Source organism: Notolepis coatsorum (genome assembly GCF_963971535.1).
Source record: "Notolepis coatsorum genome assembly, chromosome: 1".
Classification (NCBI taxonomy): Eukaryota; Metazoa; Chordata; class Actinopteri; order Aulopiformes; family Paralepididae; genus Notolepis; species Notolepis coatsorum.
This window is the reverse complement of record NC_140165.1, coordinates 127039286-127059939: the sequence shown is the minus strand read 5'-3', so window position 1 is coordinate 127059939 and position 20654 is coordinate 127039286. Positions and strand designations below refer to the sequence as shown.

The window sequence follows — 20654 nt, the reverse complement described above, 5'->3', positions numbered from 1 at the left end:
ACGCGAGTAGAAGGCGCAAGGATGTACCTTCTGGTCGGAAGGAGAACGCTGGGATAGGACAGCGCCCAGGCCAGAATCCGAGGCGTCCACCTCCACGATGAACTGTCTCTTGGGGTCAGGGTGGAGCAGGATAGGAGCGGAAGTGAACCTTCTCTTGAGGGAGCGGAACGCAGCGCATGCCGCTGGGGACCAGTCGAACGGCAGAGCGGGGGAGGTCAGCTTGGTAAGAGGCTCCGCCACTTGGCTGTAGTTCCGGATGAACCTTCGGTAGAAGTTTGCGAACCCGAGGAAACTCTGTAGCTCCTTCCGAGTGGTGGGTTCCGGCCAATCCTCCACAGCCTGGATCTTGCGAGGATCCGCTCGGGTCAAGCCCTTCTCCACGATGAAGCCCAGGTAGTCGACGGAGTTGGAGTGGAAACGGCACTTCTCCGCCTTGACGAAGAGCCGATTGTGGAGGAGGCGCTCCAGCACCCGGCGGACATGCAGGATGTGTTCCTCGAGGGTCCTGGAAAAGATAAGAATGTCGTCCAGGTACACCACCACGAACACCTCCAGCATGTCACGGAGGACATCGTTCATGAGTGCCTGGAATACCGCCGGGGCGTTGGTGAGACCGAACGGCATCACAAGGTACTCATAGTGGCCCCTGGGGGTCTTGAAGGCGGTCTTCCATTCATCGCCCTCACGGATACGGACAAGATGATAGGCACTTCGGAGATCCAGCTTGGTGAAGAACGAGGCCTGGGTCAGTGGCTCGAAGGTGGAGCTCATGAGAGGTAGGGGGTATTTGTTCTTGATGGTGATCTCGTTGAGCTGACGATAGTCGATGCAGGGTCGCAGGTCCCCATCCTTCTTTCCAACAAAGAAGAACCCGGCCGCCACCGGGGAGGAGGAAGGCCGAATGAGTCCTGCTTCCAATGACTCAGAGATGTAGAGATCCATCGCCTTCTTCTCCGGGGCAGTCAGACTGTAGAGGCGGCTGCCGGGAAGGGGAGCCCCTTGGCGGAGGTTGATGGCGCAGTCATAGGGGCGGTGAGGTGGAAGGGACTGAGCCCTGGTCTTACTGAATACCTCCATGAGGTCGTGGTACTCGGGAGGAACGGACGAGGGATCCGGGGGCAACTCACCAGCCGGTCTCCGGGGCGGGGGACAAGACGCCGCCTGTAGACAGCGGGCGTGACAGGAGGAGCTCCAGCACCTGATGGTACCGGAGGCCCAGGCGATGTGGGGCTCGTGCAGCGCGAGCCAGGGCCTACCCAGGACCACCGGGACAAGGGGGGATTGGGTAATGAGGAACAGGATCCTCTCTACGTGGTTCCCAGCAATGGTCAGCAAGACTGGGCCGGTCCGTTGAGAGATGTCGGCCAGGCGGTGTTGGTCCAACGAAAAGATCTCCAAGGGCCTCACAAGGGCCTCAAGAGGTATGTTGGCTTGGGTGGCAAACTCGAAGTCGAGGAAGTTCTCGTCTGCCCCAGAGTCGATGAGGGCCTCCACCGTGGCACGTTGGTCCCCCCAGGCCAGGGTGACGCTCAACAGATGGTCAGGTGGTGCGCGGCGCTGGGAATGGGAAAAACGGCTCACCAGGATCTCCCGGGGTCTTGGTGAGCCCGATCTTTTGGCCGGGTAGGGCAGTCGGCGATACGGTGTCCCGCACCTCCGCAGTAGAGGCAGAGACCGGACCTGAGCCTTGCCTGACGCTCCGCCTGGCTCAGATGAGAGCGTCCCAGCTGCATGGGTTCCTCCTCGCGCACCGGACGGGGAAGCCTGTTACCCACAGTAGTGTTGGGGACGGGGCGTCCAGGAGTCCGGGGTGCTTCAGGAGGTGACAGTCGGGCCCTCTCGCGCCTTCTCTCCAGGAGGCGTCCGTCAATACGGATGACAAGGCTAAACAGCTCCTCGAGGGAGTCGGGCACCTCCCTGGTAGCGAGCTGGTCCCGGACTGCGTCACTGAGCCCCCTTATGAAGGTTAGGCGAAGAGCAGGTTCGTTCCATCCGCTCTCCACCGCCGCCAGTCGAAACTCCATGACATAGTCCGTCACCCTGCTGCTCCCTTGCCGGAAGGTCCCCAACCGGGCTCCAGGGTCCAGACCTCGGGCTGGATGGTGGAACACTCTGCGGAGCTCCGCCACGAAGTCTGGGTAGGAGAACAAAAAATCTGCTTCCATTGCCCAGGAGGATGTGACCCACTGGGCAGCATGGCCTGAAAGTAGGTTGGTTATATAAGCCACTCGGGACCCATGAGCTGAAAAACGGCTTGGCTGATGACGGAAAACCAACTCACATTGCATGATGAATGTGGCACACTCCTCGGGATTACCGTCAAACAGCCGTGGGACGGAGAGAAGGGGTTCCCGAGGTGCGAGATCTGCTGGGGCTGCGGGGAATGTTCCTGGAGGGTGTGAGAGATGAAAAGTATTAACGGCGTCGCCCAGCGAGTTAAGCTGGGCGAGAATCTCGGACTGTTGTCCCGCCATAGCGGCCATTGAACCCTGCATAGGCAGGACCTGGTCCCTGAGGTTCTGCACCGCAGCCGCAGCCCGCTCTAGTTGGAGACCGTGATCCCTGGTCAACTCGACTTGAAATGCAAGTGCGGTTCTGACCCCCTCTGTGTCGGCTGGGGTCGTCATGGTTGGTTCGTAATGTTATGGTTTGACACCGACCCCAAACGCAACGACACAAGAGAGTTGGATTCAGAGTTGCCAAATACAAGGGCTTGTTTATTTGGTGACTAGAATAAGTGAAACAGGGAAAGCAGGTCAACAAGAAACAGGTACAATGAACAAGGGGCAAAGTTCTGCTGCTCTGCAGCTTCTCCCGGAAGGGTAGTCTTGGGAAGCAGGAGCAGACCTCTGTACCGCTCTGCAGACTCTCACGGCGGACCTCTCAGATGTTGTGTAAGACCGAGAGAGGGAGAGAGGGAACGGGTCAGTGACAGAGCAGACTTGAAACGAGCTGGAGGACAGGGTGTAATATTCTTCGTGTTAAACAACACAGTGATGTGCAATATTCCAAAAACAGCCCAAGTGAATATCTTCATGTAAACACACAGTGAGCAAAAATCCAAACACCGTCCAATTGTGAAATACTATCTTCGTGTAAATACACAGTGAGCAAAAATCCAAACACAGTCCAAATGTGAAATAATATCTTCGTGTCAATACACAGTGGGAGGTGGAAGATCCCCGAGATATTATTCCAAAAAAGGAAAGAGCAAAAACGATAATGGCTGGGTGAGTGACTGTCTGACAAAAAGGTGGTAGACTTCAGTGTAAAGGTTTACACACGAAAATCGGAAATAGGTCAAGACAGTCAATCTAGATAAACTCACCCAGACGAGCTGCGTAAAGGAACAGGAACAAGTGGAGGCGAGCGCGCGCCACGGAGCAGGTATCCAAGCGAAGGCTTCTAGGATTTCCTGGAGAATAGCACAGTGAAACAGAAGCAACGGGGAAAAACATCCAGCGACAAATCAAGACGAACCAACAACTTAGGGTGGGGAAAACGGGGTATAAATAATGAGGGATCGATTGATTGAAAGGCAGTGACAGCTGGGGAATGTGATTGAAAAGCGTGGGGAAGTGAGGGAACCAATCAGCGACGTCTCAGATGACGTCAGCGGGGAGAAACGTGTGAACGAGGGAATTGAAATACTTGACAGAAAAAATGAATGAAAACAAAGCGAGGGTGGTTAAAGGAACAGAACGAGTGAGAAGGCAAGGACAGAAACCTCACAAAGATACATACCTTTTTTGTCTGTGCGTGCATTTAGCTTTGGGAACAGACGCTCCGTTAGCATAGCTTAGCTTCATCACTGGAAGTGAGGCAGGACAGTACCCTGACGTTCCCTACAGGTTTGTTGATATTCTCATTCCTTCAAAGGATCTGAACCGATTGAAGTTTATGGATACCATGACTTAAAATCCTCTTACCTTGACGATTAAAAGCCTCCCCAATTTAGAAAACAGTAATCCAATGGCTGGTATTGATAATATACTACTAACTAGTGGACGCTCGGAGCTAACCGGAGCTAACGCAGAACAGGATGTGTAAAGCAAATATAATGACTTCCTTTCTGGGGTTTTCAAAATAAAAGTGCGACGTTTATAGCAGCAGAAAACGTTTATTTTGTACATTATCTAACGTTAACACGAACCTAAACTAACTTTAGGTTAGTTGTAACGATAGTTTAGGTTCGTGTTAACGTTAGATAATGTACAAAATAAACGTTTTCCGCTGCTATAGACGTCGCTCTTTTATTTTGAAACCCCCCAGAAAGGAAGTCATTGCTCTCGTTATCTGCTTGAGTGTCCGGTTGCTGGTTAGCTCCGTTAGCGTGCAGTATATCAATACCAGCCATTGGATTACTGTTTTCTAAATTGGGGAGGCTTTTAATCGTCAAGGTAAGAGGATTTTAAGTCATGGTATCCATAAACTTTAATCGGTTCAGATCCTTTGAAGGAATGAGAATATCAACAAACCTGTAGGGAACGTCAGGGTACTGTCCTGACCCACTTCCAGTGATGAAGCTAAGCTACGCTAACGGAGCGGCTGTTCCCTAAGCCTAATGCATGCACAGAGACAAAAAAGGTATGTATCTTCTTGTCTAACTCCAGGGAAGATGTTAAATAAGCTAATTTCCCAAAATGTTGGAGTTATCCTTTAACTACAACAAGCAATGCTGTTTGTTATTTAAGATGAGGTCGGACTCGGCACTGACAGATTTGTGTTCATTGTGCTGCTTTTATAAAGCCTCAAATGACGGCTTACAATATTTCATGAAAGCAAAGTGTTTTGTTTGTCTAAGATTTAAAAAGGTTTAAACTGTACAGCACTGACAAAGTTGAACAAAGTGCTGTACAAGTCCCACAACATAAAAAAAAAGTATAAAAAAATAAATAAATAAAAAACATTAAATTTTTTTTATAGTTGATTCCATTTTTATTGCTCAATTCCGCGATTCCGTCCGCGATTCCGTGATCGCGGATTCCATATGGCTCTAGGTTTCAGTTTGTCACCTCGTATCACACCCTTAGCGAAGGGCCCTCTCCCTACGAGGGGCTTTCCCTCGCACTTACCGACGGAATAAATACCGAAGAAGAGTGGGTGTTCCCCCCTCGTTTGGAGGTCACTATGTGTGCCAAATGTTATATGTTTAATGTCGGGAGAAAATGTATGGTAAGGGGAGCCGCTAATGTATGCAAGAACTGGAAAAGGAATGTCGGGAAACCATAACTTGAAAATGGCGTCTTTAAACGTCAACGGTCTTAGTAACCCAGTTAAGAGAAGTAGAATTATGACGAAAATCTAAAGAGAGAAGACACAGGTGATCCTCCTACAAGAAACACACATGTCAAAAATAGAGCATGAAAAGTTGAAAAAGTTTGGATATCGAAATAGATTTTTTAGTTCTTGCAAGAATAATAGGAAGAGAGGAGTGGCAACCCTGATTTTGAACTCTCAATTTTGAACTGATAAAAGAGAAAAAGGATAGAGAAGGGAGGTACTCGATAGTTACATGTAAAATAGATAACGTAATGATAACACTAGTGAACACATACACCCCTCCCGAGAGCGACAGAAGATTTTTCAAACTCTTATTTGACACAATAGCCTCTGAGGCGGAAGGGATACTGATATGTGCAGGGGACTGGAATACTATATTGAATTATTCACTAGACACAACAAGTAAATCCAGACACAACTCTCAGAGATCAAAGCACTTGAATATCTTGATTAGTGAAGCGGGAATGATGGAGGTATGGAGAAACCTAAATGCAGGAGAAAGGGATTTTACTCATTACTCTGCGACGCACAAGATACACTCTAGGCTAGACTTCTTCTTAATAGATAAGAGAGAGAGACACAGGGTGGTGAGCTGCTCGATAGGAACGGCAGATATCTCAGATCACAATATGGTATATCTGACCATACACTTGAACAACAGACAACGAGACACACTCTGGAGGCTGAACTTGGGGATTCTGAATGGGGAGGATCTCGTGAATCAGATCAGGAAGGAGATAACCGAATCTATTAAAAATAATGTGGACAGCCGAGTGAAACCGACCATCCTATGGGACACAATCAAGACAATTATGAGGGGATACCTAATCTCAAAGACTGCACACTTGAATAAGTATAGGCAAATGAAATATGATAAATTACAGAGACTTGAGAAAACTCGAGCAACAGGTGCAGGGAGGGGATGGGGGGGGGGTGACAGGGAACAGATGAAGGGGATAAAATCACAGCTTGAGGAGATGGGAAAAGGAGATCTAGAGAAGAATTTAAGATACACAAAACAAACATTCTATGAATCAGGCCCGAGGGCAACCAAGATCTTAGCAAAACAACTCAGGGCCCAGCAGAGTAGACATTGTATCCACAAGATCAGGGAACCCCAATCAGGAGAAGCGACTTATGAACCTGAAGAAATTCAACGTATATTCAAGGAATACTATGAAAAGTTGTACTCACAACAACCCGAGATGGAAGACGAGGAGAAAATTGTACAGTTTTTATCATCCTTGGATCTCCCGAGTATAGGGAAAATAGAGAATAAAGCCTTGATCTCCCCCATCACAAAGGAAGAACTAGATATAGCCGTAGGAAGACTGAAAGCAAACAAAACTCCAGGGAGCGACGGGTTTCCAAATGAGTGGTACAAAATCTTTAAAGAAGACCTGGCCCCAGTAATGCTGGATTCTTTTAACTGGACACTTGAAAAGGCAGAAGCCCCCCCGTCCTGGAAAGAGGCGGTGATATCAGTTATACCAAAAGAAGGGAAGAATAAGGAACATTGCGAATCATATCGTCCCATATCGATGTTAAATGGGGATTACAAGCTGTTCACATCTATACTGACTAGGAGAATGGAGGACATCCTCCCTGACCTGATTCACGAGGACCAGACAGGGTTCATAATAGGCAGACAGACACAGGACAATGTTAGGCGCACTTTACATGTGATAGAACAGGTGGAAAAACAACAACTCCCAGCAGCCTTGGTGAGTTTAGATGCGGAAAAGGCTTTCGACAGGGTCAGGTGGTCCTTCCTGTTTAGGGTTTTGGAATGATTTGGATTCGACAATCAATTCATCAGCTGTATAAGAGATCTATACGACAATCCAAATGCCAGAGTAAAGATTAACGGTAGCTTGTCGGACAGATTCAAACGGTTCAGAGGGACGCGCCAGGGATGTTGTGCAAGCCCCGCCCTCTTCATGATTTTCGTAGAACCATTAGCCCAAGCCATTAGAGAAAGTAAAGAAATTAAGGGTGTTAGAATAGCAAGGGGGGACCACAGGATAGGCCTTTTCGCGGATGATATTATAATATACCTCCAAAACCCAAACTTGACCTTCCCCAAGTTAATGACCATACTAAATGATTATGGTTGGATGTCAGGATACAAGCTGAATGTCGCGAAAAACCCAGATTCTCACTTACAACTTCTCACCCAGTAATGGAATGAGGAATGATTGCAAACTGAATTGGGAAGCTGAATCAATGACCTACCTGGGAGTGATTATCACCAAGGATATGTGTAAATTAGAAGCGGCTAATTACAATACGATTAATGATAAATTACAGAAGGATTGGTCGAGATGGGCTACACACATGATGGATTTCAGTACCAGAATAGAAGTGATCAAAATGAATATTCTGCCAAGGCTGTTGTATCTCTTCTTCTCACTACCAGTCAACTTGTCAAGGTCCCCGACTCCCAATTCATAGCATGGGACAAACAGATCTCTAGGTTCATATGGGCAGGGGGCAGACCTAGGGTGAAATTCAAAACATTGCAAATTGAAAAAGAGGGAGGAGGCTTGACACTACCTAATCTAAAGGAATACTACTATGCAGCCCAGCTGAGATACGCTGTATACTGGTGCTCAAGAGCATACAGGGCCAGGTGGAAGGACATAGAGACACACCTAGGACGTGTCCAACCTCAGGCCAGATTGGGGGGGAAAGAACACACAACAAAACAGGGAAATAATTCAATAGTGGACCACACACTGATGGTTTGGAATGAGGTGGTCAGGAAATACAAATCAAAAGAAGACAGTAGACTTCTGATTTGGCCTTCCCAGACCTCAGGCTTTAGCCCGGGAACACTGGACGCCACTTTTGACAGGTGGAGAGATAGAGGTATAACAGCCATATGTACACTTTTAGAGAACCATAACTTCATGTCTTTTGAGCAATTTAAGAGAAAATGTTACTTGGGAAATGACTATTTGTTTAGATATCTACAGCTGCGACACTTCTATGATACAGAAGTCAAGAATAGGATATCATTAGGTGGTAACGGGGTGGTGGGAATGATGGAGATGGCGTATACGCGAACTCCAGTGAAAATAGTATCAGAAATGTACAAAAGTTTACAAGCTCGCAACAACTGCGATTAATATAATGTGAAGAAGAAATGGGAAAGTGAACTGAGTATAATCTTGACGGAGGATGATTGGCATTCTATATGTGAGACACAACACTCATCCACTAGCTCTAGAGGATGGAGAGAATTTGGTTGGAAAAATGTGATGAGATTTTTTATCACACCGCAAATTAAGAGTAAACAATTAAAAGGGCAACAACCCTGCTGGAGACAGTGTGGACAGATGAATGCCAACCACTCTCACATATTTTGGCTATGTGATAAAGTGCAACCATTTTGGAAGAGGGTTACACAGGAAATGTACAGAATTCTTAGCTATGAATTCCCCATGGAACCCCAGCTGATATACCTGGGTTTGATCACAGAGGAGACCATACACAATGAAGACTTGTACCTGTTCAAAATCATGATAATAGCTGGTAAGAAGGCCATCACAAGGAGCTGGCTCAAAGAAGCCGCTCCAGACAAAGAGACATGGAGGGGAATAGTGGAGGGGATAAGCGATATGGAAAAATGACATTCCTGCTGAGAATGAAGGCCGAGACATACGACAGACGCTGGTCGAAATGGACAACATATGAGCCGTTAGATGTGTAAAGACTGCCATGGCACAATCAAAACAGACCCGACACACCAAGAGCATAAACAGCTCTCCCCCCCCCCACCATACAACACTGTCCTGTCCTGTGAGTCTTGTCTGTCTTGTCTGTCCTGTGGTGGTGGTGGTTGTCATATTATTACTGTTCTGTATAATGCTTATGTAAAAGTAAAAAATGAAGAGTTAAAAAAAAAGTTAATGAATCCTGGAAAAAATGGGTAAGACATCTATGCAAACATGGGAAAAGTTGCTATGCAAATACTGCAAAAGAAAAGTTTCTAACTGAAAATGTGAAAAAGTTACTCTGAAAAGGAAATGGAGAATGTTTATGTGAAAATGATGTAAAAAAGTTACTTTGGAAAGAAAAAAGAGGAAAATGAACAAAAATAAATAGTTATAAAAGAAAAGTAATTTATTTTTTAATATGTAATACATGTACTTATTTGCAATACGTATGGGTGTTACCTTTTCAATACAATACGTAAATATATTACTTATGGCTATAACATAACTTATATTATGTACCTCTTTTCCTGGGGTCGATTAGTACTTTATCTACATATTTTCCATGCAGGTGATGGAATCAAACTGACCTCTTCATGATCTGGATCTCCAGACACCAGCGCTCCTTGTTCCTCTGATTCAGCTCCTGATGACATTGCTTTATGGCAATCTGCTCCTCGCTGTCCTGCAAACATATAACAATATGAATGTGAATATACATAAATACACACGTGCACAAATACAGTACATGCATATGTAGATACACACACGTGGACAAATACGTCTGCACCACAGTTATTTATTGTGTTATTTATTTATAAATACTGTAGCAAGTGAATCTGTAAATTGGTGCACACGCTTTTTAGAAATAATTTTGGAGAAGATGGTAAAAGGAGGGGATTCAACATACAGTCTTGAGCTTTGGACCAGCAATATCAAAGGTACATGGTAATACAGTAATATCAAACAGAGTAATCAGCACTTGCAAATAAGAAAGCCATATTCTTTATTTAACACACAGCGTGTGTAGACGCTGAGGAAATCTTGGGGCTAAATTGATTGATTGATTGAAATACACACAATTGTTAAGGGGATGCAGACCAGAGAAAGACTTTCATCTTGTTTACATCAGGGTCCCCCATTTTCAATTCATAATGACATTAACTCTTTGGACGCCAGACCCGAGGATAGTCGGGTTATCTCGCCGACCGTTCAGCGCCAGAGTATAGTCGGGTTTTCATTGTTATTTCTTTTATTCGATATTTCCATTCATTACAGGCACACTGCGTGTATGCTTTCTACAACGCAGTTGGGTTTCCGGGTTCCTCTGATTGGCCACTAAGCCCATGTGACCCTACGCTATTACGCCCCCCTTATCGCCGCCAGTTATCGCTTACGCCCGCGCATGCGCATGAGCCGCGACAAGCCCCACAGCCAGCCAGCAATACTAAGCTCCAGTTAAGCTAATTTATACCGTAACGAATCATTAAAAAAATATACCAACTGGAATATGTTGTTTCTTTACACATATGTTGGATTATGTACAAATCTAATCATGACATTTAAGACATGCATGACATACATATATATATATATCTCTGACTCTGAGCACCTGAAGACTGTGCTATTAAACCAGGAAGTGCAGCACTATGTCAGCAGAGTAGTACCGTAACGAATCATTAAAAAAATATACCGTTAACTGGAATATGTTGTTTCTTTCACACATATGTTGGATTATGTAAATAAAAAATCGCGCGACTCAGGCTTCAACAGAAAGATCTCTGCGCCGAGAGGCATTCTATAAAGCTGGGAACGAGGTTAGTCCTTCTCAGCCAACCTCAGCGCGCGATTGGCTGAGGTTGAGTAAAATGCCATGGTAAGCCAATCAAAGGTAGAGGTGGGCGGGTTCATCCAGTGTCTGCACACAGCGCGACAACACAAGCCAGTCAACGTGAGACCGCGGTACGTTTTGATAGTTGTTTTGGTGGCCAAATAATCCAAAACGAATCCAACAAACAACACATGCAAGCATTCAATGACAGACCGCGGGTCCATGAGCGTTTTTGTTCACTCTAGTCTTGTGTTAGTTGTGTGTTGCACTGCAGTAGTGGAGGCTCGCTTCTGCTGACATAGTGCTGCACTTCCTGGTTTAATAGCACAGTCTTCAGGTGCTCAGAGTCAGAGATATATATATCTGTATGTCATGCATGTCTTAAATGTCATGATTAGATTTGTACATAATCCAACATATGTGTAAAGAAACAACATATTCCAGTTAACGGTATATTTTTTTAATGATTCGTTACAGTATAAATTAGGTTAACTGGAGCTTAGTATTGCTGGCTGGCTGAGGGGCTTGTCGCGGCTCATGCGCATGCGCGGGCGTAAGCGCTAACTGGCGGCGATAAGGGGGGCGTAATAGCGTAGGGTCACGTGGGCTTAGTGGCCAATCAGAGGAACCCGGAAACCCAACTGCGTTGTAGAAATCATACACGCACACAGACTAGGGGTTAACATGGGGAATCATCCTGAGAATGCCAAAGTGCAATACCGGCCGCATCCACCCAGGTGGCAGTATCGAGCACCCTTTGAAACATTATATCTTGGCCTGTGCGTCGATCAAATTTCTCCTGGCCCACTTTTCTTTGTCAGGCGGGCGGGTATCCCGATCGCATTGAGAAGCGGCAAATGCCTCCGATGCATCTGTTGTGGTGGATTATGTTGGCGACACGATGGACACCGGTACTTGGACTCGCGATCAGACAATTGGAATATTCTGTTTGGGGTACCTCCTAGTGAAGGTAAGGATTAAATTATCTCAATGCTGCTTTGATCCAACCATGATTTCACCTCGATCGCAACGTGTGTGTAACGTTACTCCACAACGTATGCCGTTGGTGACGATCAAAGCATCAAAAAACGACCCCCCCCCCCCCCCCCTTTCATGCATTCATGATGAAACATAATACCTATTATATATATTTGATTTGGAAATAGTAGTGTGTCCAGGCGAGAAACGGCAACGCTTTTAGTGAAATTCACGTTTTGCTGCATATCGTAGTTTTCTGGGATTAGACAGGATCACTCTAATGTTACATTTGTGACATACAAGATATGCAAATATACAGTACTGTTAAACAGAGATCCTAACAGAATACATACGAGGGGGAGTAAACTGTACATTAGGAGGGGCTGAAATGCATCCATGAGTACTGCTGCTGTGCGTTAAATAATAAAAAATATAACATTCCTATTACTTCTAGTACTTCTATTCTATAGCAACACTACTATCACAGACATCTAAGAAGGGAGATCCCCCCTGAACGGCCCTTCTAAGGTTTCTCCCCTCCACATTGCCTGTGGTGCTTTTTTCCTATTGCTAGGTTTTTAGTGAGTTTTTCCTTACCTTCGCGTGGGGTATGTCTGGGAGTGTTGCATTCATTTATTCATTTATCTATTTTACATTTTATTTTGGATTTCATGGTGTTTTTGTTTTGTTCTTGATTTATTGTGATGTTTCTTCTTGACTTGTTTAACACTATCAGTGCCGGCATTGTTTACCTTTTTACCCCGTTGAATGCCATCATCCACTTCAATGTTAGCGTTAAACACGCATAATTTATGTTTTAAATTATGTGTCTAATCTGCCCGTCGCTTATCAATGACTTGTTTGCAGTCAACATTGTTGAAACGGATTGTTTTTTAATCGGTTCATATCCTTTTTATAGCATTTCGAAAAGCTATCGTTCTCTCGAAGATTTCCGGAAAATTTAAAGATTCCCCCATAAATGGCATTTATTAGAATATTCTCGAATACACTAGACACGTAGTCATTTGTCGGCCTATTTATGAATCGTTTTCCAATAAACGCTAGATTATCGATAGTATATGTGTACTTATGCACGCTATAGAGGCGGGCTGAAAAATCTATTATCCATTTCCTCAACATCACACACACACACACACACACACACACACACACACACATACACACACACGGCACATGCTGATATCTCAGTGAATACAGGTCTGTAGGGCTGCAACTAATGACTATTTTGGTAGTCGACTAATCTGTCGATTATTTTTTCGATTAGTCGACTAATCGAAAAACAATTATATAAAAAGAAAATAATAATAATAATATATATATATCTTTTATTTTATTTTATTTTTTTGCACTACCTATCTTTGTGAAAGTGGCTTCTCAGCTCTGGTCCAGCTGAAGACAGAGCAGAGGAACAGATTGGACATTGAGCATGACCTCAGAGTTGCTTTGAGACTCTTGTCAGGACCAAACAACATCCCCAGTTATCCCATTAGTTCCCCCAAACTTACTGTCGGTCTGTTATGTTAAGCTAAGAAGTCTTCAGCTGGCTGGACTAGAGCTGAGAAGCCACTTTCACAAAGATAGGTAGTGCAAAAAAAATATATATATATATATAATAATTTTATTTTTTATTTTTTTTATGACTAATCGACGCAACAATTCCTCGTCGACGATTTTTTATAACCGACGTCGTCGATTATGTCGACTAATCGTTGCAGCCCTACAGGTCTGATTATCCTAAAACTGGTAACATAGACTCCTTACCTTAGATCAGATGTTCTCCAAAAAGATTATTCCAATTCCTGATCGCCATTCCAAATATCGATCGCGTTTATTGATTTATTGATTATTGGCTGCTGTAAATATATATTCCAGGCTGCTTTCCGACTCGCGATCAGATCCCTCATCATCAGACGGCTCGCCAGCACAATGGAGCCAGTTGGCTCCACCTCTACAGATCCCCACAACAGGGATCTCCCAGTATAATCGACTGACCTGCAGTTACACAGGGATAGACGATAGGGGGCGGTTTTGAAAGTTGAAAGTTTGAGTGACTCGGTTGATGAAAAATTAATTCAGATCGCTAATAAAAAAAATCAAACGACAATACACGTCGTCGGCACTCAACGGGGGGGTCTGATAAGACGAGAATAGACGTCGTCGGCATTCAAAGTGTTAAAGAAGACGTGTCCGGCCCATGGGGACATTAAAGTGTGTTGTAGGGCCTTACAAATCGATTTGATTTGATTTGTTCTCGATGGCATCATCGAGGACAAGCCTCCCATCCTACCTGGAACTGCACTTAAATAGACCACCAGGGAGTACCGGTATCCAATGGCATCGTCATCGATCCAGAAAGACAGGAAATCATCACAATGGCAGGAGCGGCACCTCTTTGTGTCCTTTCCTTCCTGTCATTCTTCCTGTCATTTCCTTTACCAGGTTTGGAGTGGTCACCAGAATTATTATAGTTTTGTATTTTTAATTTGTTTTTGTTTTTATTTTGTTTTCAATTAAGTTTAGTTTCAGTTAGTTTCCAGAGTAGGTTTGCTTGTTTCGTTTTGATTAGTTTCAGTATAAATTATTCGATTTCCCCCCCCCCCCATGCTACTCACTCACTCACTCACTCACTCACTCACTCACTCACTCACTCACTCACTCACTCACTCACTCACTCACTCACTCACTCACTCACTCACTCACTCACAGATGCTCTGGCAGGGTAGCGCCGTGGGTCTGCAGGGTTTTGTTCTTGTTTTTATTATAAAATGGGGGGTATTTGTCAGGGGCAAGATTTAAGAAGTTCAGAATAGGTATTATGTAATAAAAACACATCACTTTCTTTTTTTTATCCACTTTTTCTCCTTATTTTCTATTTTTCTCCCATCCCAATTTCGCCTCGCCAATTCTCCCTTCAATTCTCCCCTCCCCTGTCTCGAACGTTGCTAGACTATGCCTCCCACTGGTCGGCTGCAGTGAGGACCAAGCCTTGCATCACGTGTCCCCTCCGGTACACAAGGAGGCAGCTGTCGCATCTTTTCACCTGAACAGCGCAATCTCTCAGTGGCGAGGGCTCTGAGCGCCTGGATACTGAACTTTCTGAGTGAAAGGCCCCAGGCGGTCAGGGTGGGGGGTCAGACCTCCAACACCATCACCCTGAGCATCTGGTCCCCCCAGGGCTGTGTTCTGAGCCCCCTGCTGTACTCACTATACACACATGACTGTGTGGCCAAGTTCAGCTCCAACTCCATAGTGAAGTTTGCGGACGACACAGTGGTGGTGGGGCTGATCTCGGACAACGACGAGAAGGCCTACCGGGAGGAGGTTGAGGTACTGGAACGCTGGTGCCAGGACAACAGCCTGCTCCTGAACATTGGTAAAACCAAGGAGCTGATCGTGGATTTTAGGAGGAGACAGCAGGACACACAGACCACTGAGGATAAACGGGGCTACCGTGGACAGGGTGAGCAGCTTCAAGTACCTGGGGGTCCACATCTCAGAGGACCTGACATGGACAACACACATAGACTCAGTCGTAAAAAAAAAGGCAAAGCAGCGCCTCTACCACCTGAGACAGTTAAGGAAGTTCAGAGTATCTGGGAAGATACTCCAGTCCTTCTACTCCGGAGCTGTAGAGAGCATCTTGACTGGAAACATCACTGCCTGGTATGGAAACAGCACGGCACAGGACAAGAAGGCCCTACAGAGAGTGGTGCGCTCAGCCGAGCGTACCACGGGTATTGCACTACCAACCCTGCAGGTCCTATACAACAAGAGGTGCAAATCCAGAGCCTGCAGGATAATGAACCCTATATATATAATAACCCTCACCACCCCAACAACAGCCTGTTCATGCTGCTGCGGTCAGGCAAACGCCTGCGAACACCAGTAACTAGGACAGAGAGACTTCGGCTCAGCTTCTTCCCCCAGGCCATCAGAGCCTTGAACACTGAACTCTCCACGCACAAGCACACATGAGCACACACACAACACACGCTCACACACTAGCAGCCACTTTAACATGAGCACACACACACTCATGCTGCACACGCTCACACTTATGGTCACTTTACAGAAGGAAAGGTCACTTTAAAAATAGTATAGTATAGCTTGAGATTGTAAAATATAGCATTGTATAGCAGTGTACATAAAGACCCAGTGCCTCATCCGTAGCTAACAGTGTATTGCACTACCACAGGACCTAGCATGTCCTACCATGCTCTGTAAATAACTCATGTACAGATACCGATATGCCCTACTTTGTTACTTGTTATTGCACAATGTCGTTCTATTAGATTCTTATTATATATAATATTACTATTGTAATTATGCACATTGTTGCGGGCAAGACCCCCCGCATTTCATTGTATACTTGTATGCCGTGACAAATGAAACTCTTGTATCTTGTATCTTGTATCTTGTAACGCATGGGAGGCTCACGCTGCCCCCGATACTTCCTGATTCTGCTGTACAGGCGCACCAACCGACCTGTAGGAGTCGCTGTCCACAACGTCCAATCCCCACCCACCGGCTTTCCCACCCTCTAACACTGCCAATTGTGTTAGTATGCCGACTGGCCAAGCCGGTAGCAACGGCGAGAGCTGGGCTTGATACCAGCATGTCCTGCGTTAGTGGCGAGCGCCTTGCCCACTGCGGCACTCAGCCGCAAACACATCACTTTCTGAAGGCAATTGACTCAGTCATGTAGACATCCCAGTCTCAATGAACATTAAGCACCAATGTCTCCTCATGCTTGCGATGGTGACAAATGTGACCAAATTGACAAAAACTAAAGACTTTTTTTTCTTTTTTCATTTTAGTTTGTTTTGTAAGTACACAATATCGTTTCAGTTTGTTGTTTTTATTTTTGTTAACTAAAGTGTTTTTTCACACCTAGTTTTAGTTTTTAGTCAAGTTTTAATTAACTATAACAACCTTGGTGGTCACACAATATTTAATTGTAACAAAATCGTACAATACAATAAATAGTCAGAACACTATAATTGAACATCCTTTGCGTAAAGAATGGAATCGGGAGGAATATGATTGCATGAGTAAAGACTTTTGTGCTAATGACAAAACAGAATATCTGGAAAAGATTATAAGCACTCTACTTCAAGCACTCTACTTCAAGTACTCTACTTCAAGCACTCTACTTCCAAATACTCTACTTCAAGTACTCTACTACAAGTACTCTACTACAAGTACTCTTGTCAAGCACATCTCTTTTGGTCTTGATCACTTTTAGAAAAATCACAATTGCCACCTTTGCTTGAGGAAGCTTGAACAATATAGTTAATTGTACGTGAGTTCCTCTTGAAAAGAAGTGTTGCTAGTAACACTGAAGGTCAGGTTCAGTCAGGAAGGTCCAGTCAGAGGGTGTGTCCTCGTTCCCATGCTGTGCTATCTGTAATGGTGAGCCTCTGCAGTCTGCACCGCTCTCAGCCTATGACTGGATGTGATATCATCCAAGATGAGGCCACACAGAACCCAAATCTCTTCTATTAGGCCAGGTGCAGAACCAAGTGACAACTTCCTGGAAAGATGTCATGTAGGCCTTTAATCCCATTCTACCGCAGTGCTGTCATGTGGATCCAGTGTTTCTGAACTGCTAAGAGCAAATGTTGAGATACAGAGGTTGCACGGTGGAATACATTAAAGCTACAATGTGTAGGATTTTCTATTCATTTTATTCTTCTTTTTTTTGCTCCAAAACACATGTTAAAGGTATAATCTGTAATGCTGGAATACATTACAGATTCTATCTTTAACGTGGACACAGTGACTCACAGTCTACTTTTTCGGTCTTCATTGATCAGTGAAGCAGCTGTGCGGAGATATTTCATTATAAAGTTTCACTGCGAGGCTCCTCCTTCTAACCAATCAGAGAAGCTCAAAGGGAATTTAGTTGGAATAAGCACAACATTTAGTGGTTATTTAATGGTTAGTCTACATGGCTCTTATTGCCAGACTGTGTTGAATAGGGAGCATGTAGATTCAACCACTGAAAGTGTGTGTGTGTGTGTGTGTGTGTGTGTGTGTGTGTGTGTGTGTGTGTGTGTGTGTGTGTGTGTGTGTGTGTGTGTGTGTGTGTGTGTGTGTGTGGGGGGGGGGTTATGGTTTATTTCTTTTGTTTGTTTGCTTGTTTTTTGTTGACGTTTATTGGTATTTTATTGTTCCTGTTGTTATTTGTATTGTCACTTTATGTTGTTACAAACATTTGGTTAGGAGTAGTGTCATCATTCCAACCCGTATTATACTGTGACAATGTTGATGCCTAACAAAGCTTGATCATACAAATTCAAAAACCACTAAAAGTGCTTATTCCAAAAAAATTCCCTTTGAGTTTCTCTGATTGGTTGGAAGGATGAGCCTCTCTGCAAAACCTCGGAATGGAATATCTCTGCACTTTTGCTACACTGGTTAATGAGACTCGCTCACAGAGCACGTTGAGTCAATGTGTCCGCGTTAAGATATGTTTGGAGCAAAATTCGAAACAAAAAATTCTGTGATTGAAAATCTTACACATTATATAAGGAAGGGGGCCACCATCTTCGTGCACCTGGTCATTCTGAGGATACATGGCCCTGTGGGACCTGGTAGCATATGCTTGCTATAATTTGAGCATGACCAAAAATCCAAAGGACATATCTGACTGATGCTTTTCATCAATTCAATCAGAGCACACTATTAGGCTATGCCACATGTTATTTAAAGCAGACTGGACAGGAGTCTTTAAATCAAAGAAGTACTAAAAAAATGCTGTACCTTGTTTTTCCAGCGAGTGACATTCCCAAAGCCCCCTGTCCCCAGACGCTCCTTCAGCTCCCAGGACCCACAGCTCTGAGACTGCTGCAGGGGAATGCGATTCATGGTCCCCTTCACCTGGTCTGAGTCCTGATGAATTGAAAATGGGGGACCCTGATGTAAACAAGACGAAAGTCTTTCTCTGGTCTGCATCCCCTTAACAATTGTGTGTATTGAGCTGTACTGTATTGTACCCATTCTGCAATCTGTTAATAAAGTTTTCAATCAATCAATCAATCAAACCACTGTGGGGGTGCAAAACCTGGTCAATTCACAACATACCTGCTATATCGTTTTATAAAAGAGAATTGAGTACCTCAGACAAAGAACAACGCAGAGTACATTTTACGTTTTCAGTTCAAATAAATTCAAACCTTATTACCTAAAGACGGTAAGTTAAGAGTATTGTGTTCATTCGTATTTAACGACAGCACATAGAGGCTAAGTACTTTCTGGTGATATATCACGTTCACACTCCAAGTGAATTGATTGAACTGCAAATACATGGGCTGTCCTCCTGTCCACAGTCCAAACAATTTCAAACCGGACTTATAATTATGGTTCTTCAGTGCAAGAGTTAAATTAATGGTGATTTCTTGCAAAAAAAAATAAGTATCAATCATCCTATTGTTGTTTAATTTAGGTCAGTACAGTAGCCAACACACCAAGGCTGGCCCCCACGACTAGACAGGTATCGTGCAGTCCCTGCTCGCCTCTGATTGATTGATTGATTGAAAACTTTATTAACAGATTGCAGAATGGGTACAGTACAGTACAGCTCAATACATACAATTGTTAAGGGGATGCAGACCAGAGAAAGACTTTCGTCTTGTTTACATCAGGGTACATCATATCTTCTGTCATTCTGCTCTATACCGCATCGGAGATCTCACCTCTCGCTTCACTGTAGCCTACAGTCCAACACCAACCATTTATCTGCGTTCAATTCTCGTTGTTGTTCCCTGGTGGTGTCATTATAACGCACTTATAAGCGCGCATTTCTCATAATGGTGCACTTCAAACTAGTTACAGCTTCCTACCTTGAACGTGTTGGCTGTGACCAGAGAAGAAAAATTCGCTCACAAGATTAGCAAAACTAAAATACGATTTACATTTATTTAAACAATGTATTGTCTTTGTCATTTACCAAACTTTAAAATGCTACAGTGTTTTGGCGACAAAAACAGATCTCAAAATGTCTTTACTTCCTGATAGTCATATTTCCTGTAAACCTGCACAACGCTCGACACGTATCCGCCCCCAAGAAGACAGAGTCCTGCCCATGGATTCAGCAGCACGGGCCTAAATGTTCATATCTGGGACATATTATTGCTGCCAAGAGACAAGAGTCAAGACCTAACATCAGTTCATTGACTAGGCATACTTATACTGTACTTCTATATAATTATACTGGGCGTATGGAGGTATTTGTGACGAAAAAAACTTGGCGACCTGCCAAAAGGGAGTAATTAGTGAAGAGACAACCCAGTGGTAAATTGTGGTTGCTGAACTGTGTTTTTCCTTTCGATACTAGTCTGACATGGAAGTTTGTCTGGCTCCTATCCTATGTTAGGACCCTCTGAAGCTATATGCCCAATTTTTCTAATGAGCTATGCTGGTTATCCCCCTCACAAACAGGACAAAAAAGAAAGGAAAAAAAACTGTTGACAGGAAAACAAAAATAGGAGATAGAGAGAGTACTGAAATATATTACTCAAGTACTATTTAAAATATGTTTAAAACATTTGAAAGAATAGCATCCCCCCAAAAATAGTTTGTTACTTTCGGATGAACATTATAAAGATTTAGTTCATGACCAGATTAACAAATTCCTTCTGGCATGGTCACTATAAGTCCAAGATTTGGGAATAGTCATTATTATAATTAATTTATTAATTATACCAACTAAACTTGTGTCAGTTATGCCCAGAATGTGTTAGTACTCTTATACTCAAATAAAAGTAGGGAAGAAATACTAAAGTAGATATAAATGGCTTGTACAGATGGACATGACTCTA

General features: G+C 44.2%; 1 protein-coding gene across 2 annotated transcripts in view; it reads right to left on the bottom strand.

Moving 5' to 3' along the window:
• ikbkb (inhibitor of nuclear factor kappa B kinase subunit beta) overlaps positions 1-19870 on the bottom strand; it is a 78165-nt gene extending 58295 nt beyond the window's left edge. Inside the window, exons 1-3 of one of the 2 annotated variants that reach the window (XM_084313811.1) lie at positions 19530-19870; positions 18598-18726; positions 9593-9687 (exon numbers count right to left, since the gene is read on the bottom strand). In XM_084313811.1, coding sequence (XP_084169937.1) covers positions 9593-9687; positions 18598-18702 — 200 coding nt within the window. In that variant the 5' untranslated portion in view covers positions 18703-18726; positions 19530-19870. The remainder of the gene's footprint in view (positions 1-9592; positions 9688-18597; positions 18727-19529) is intronic. The other variant, XM_084313812.1, reaches the window with a different exon arrangement.
• Between the last annotated feature and the right edge of the window lie 784 nt (positions 19871-20654).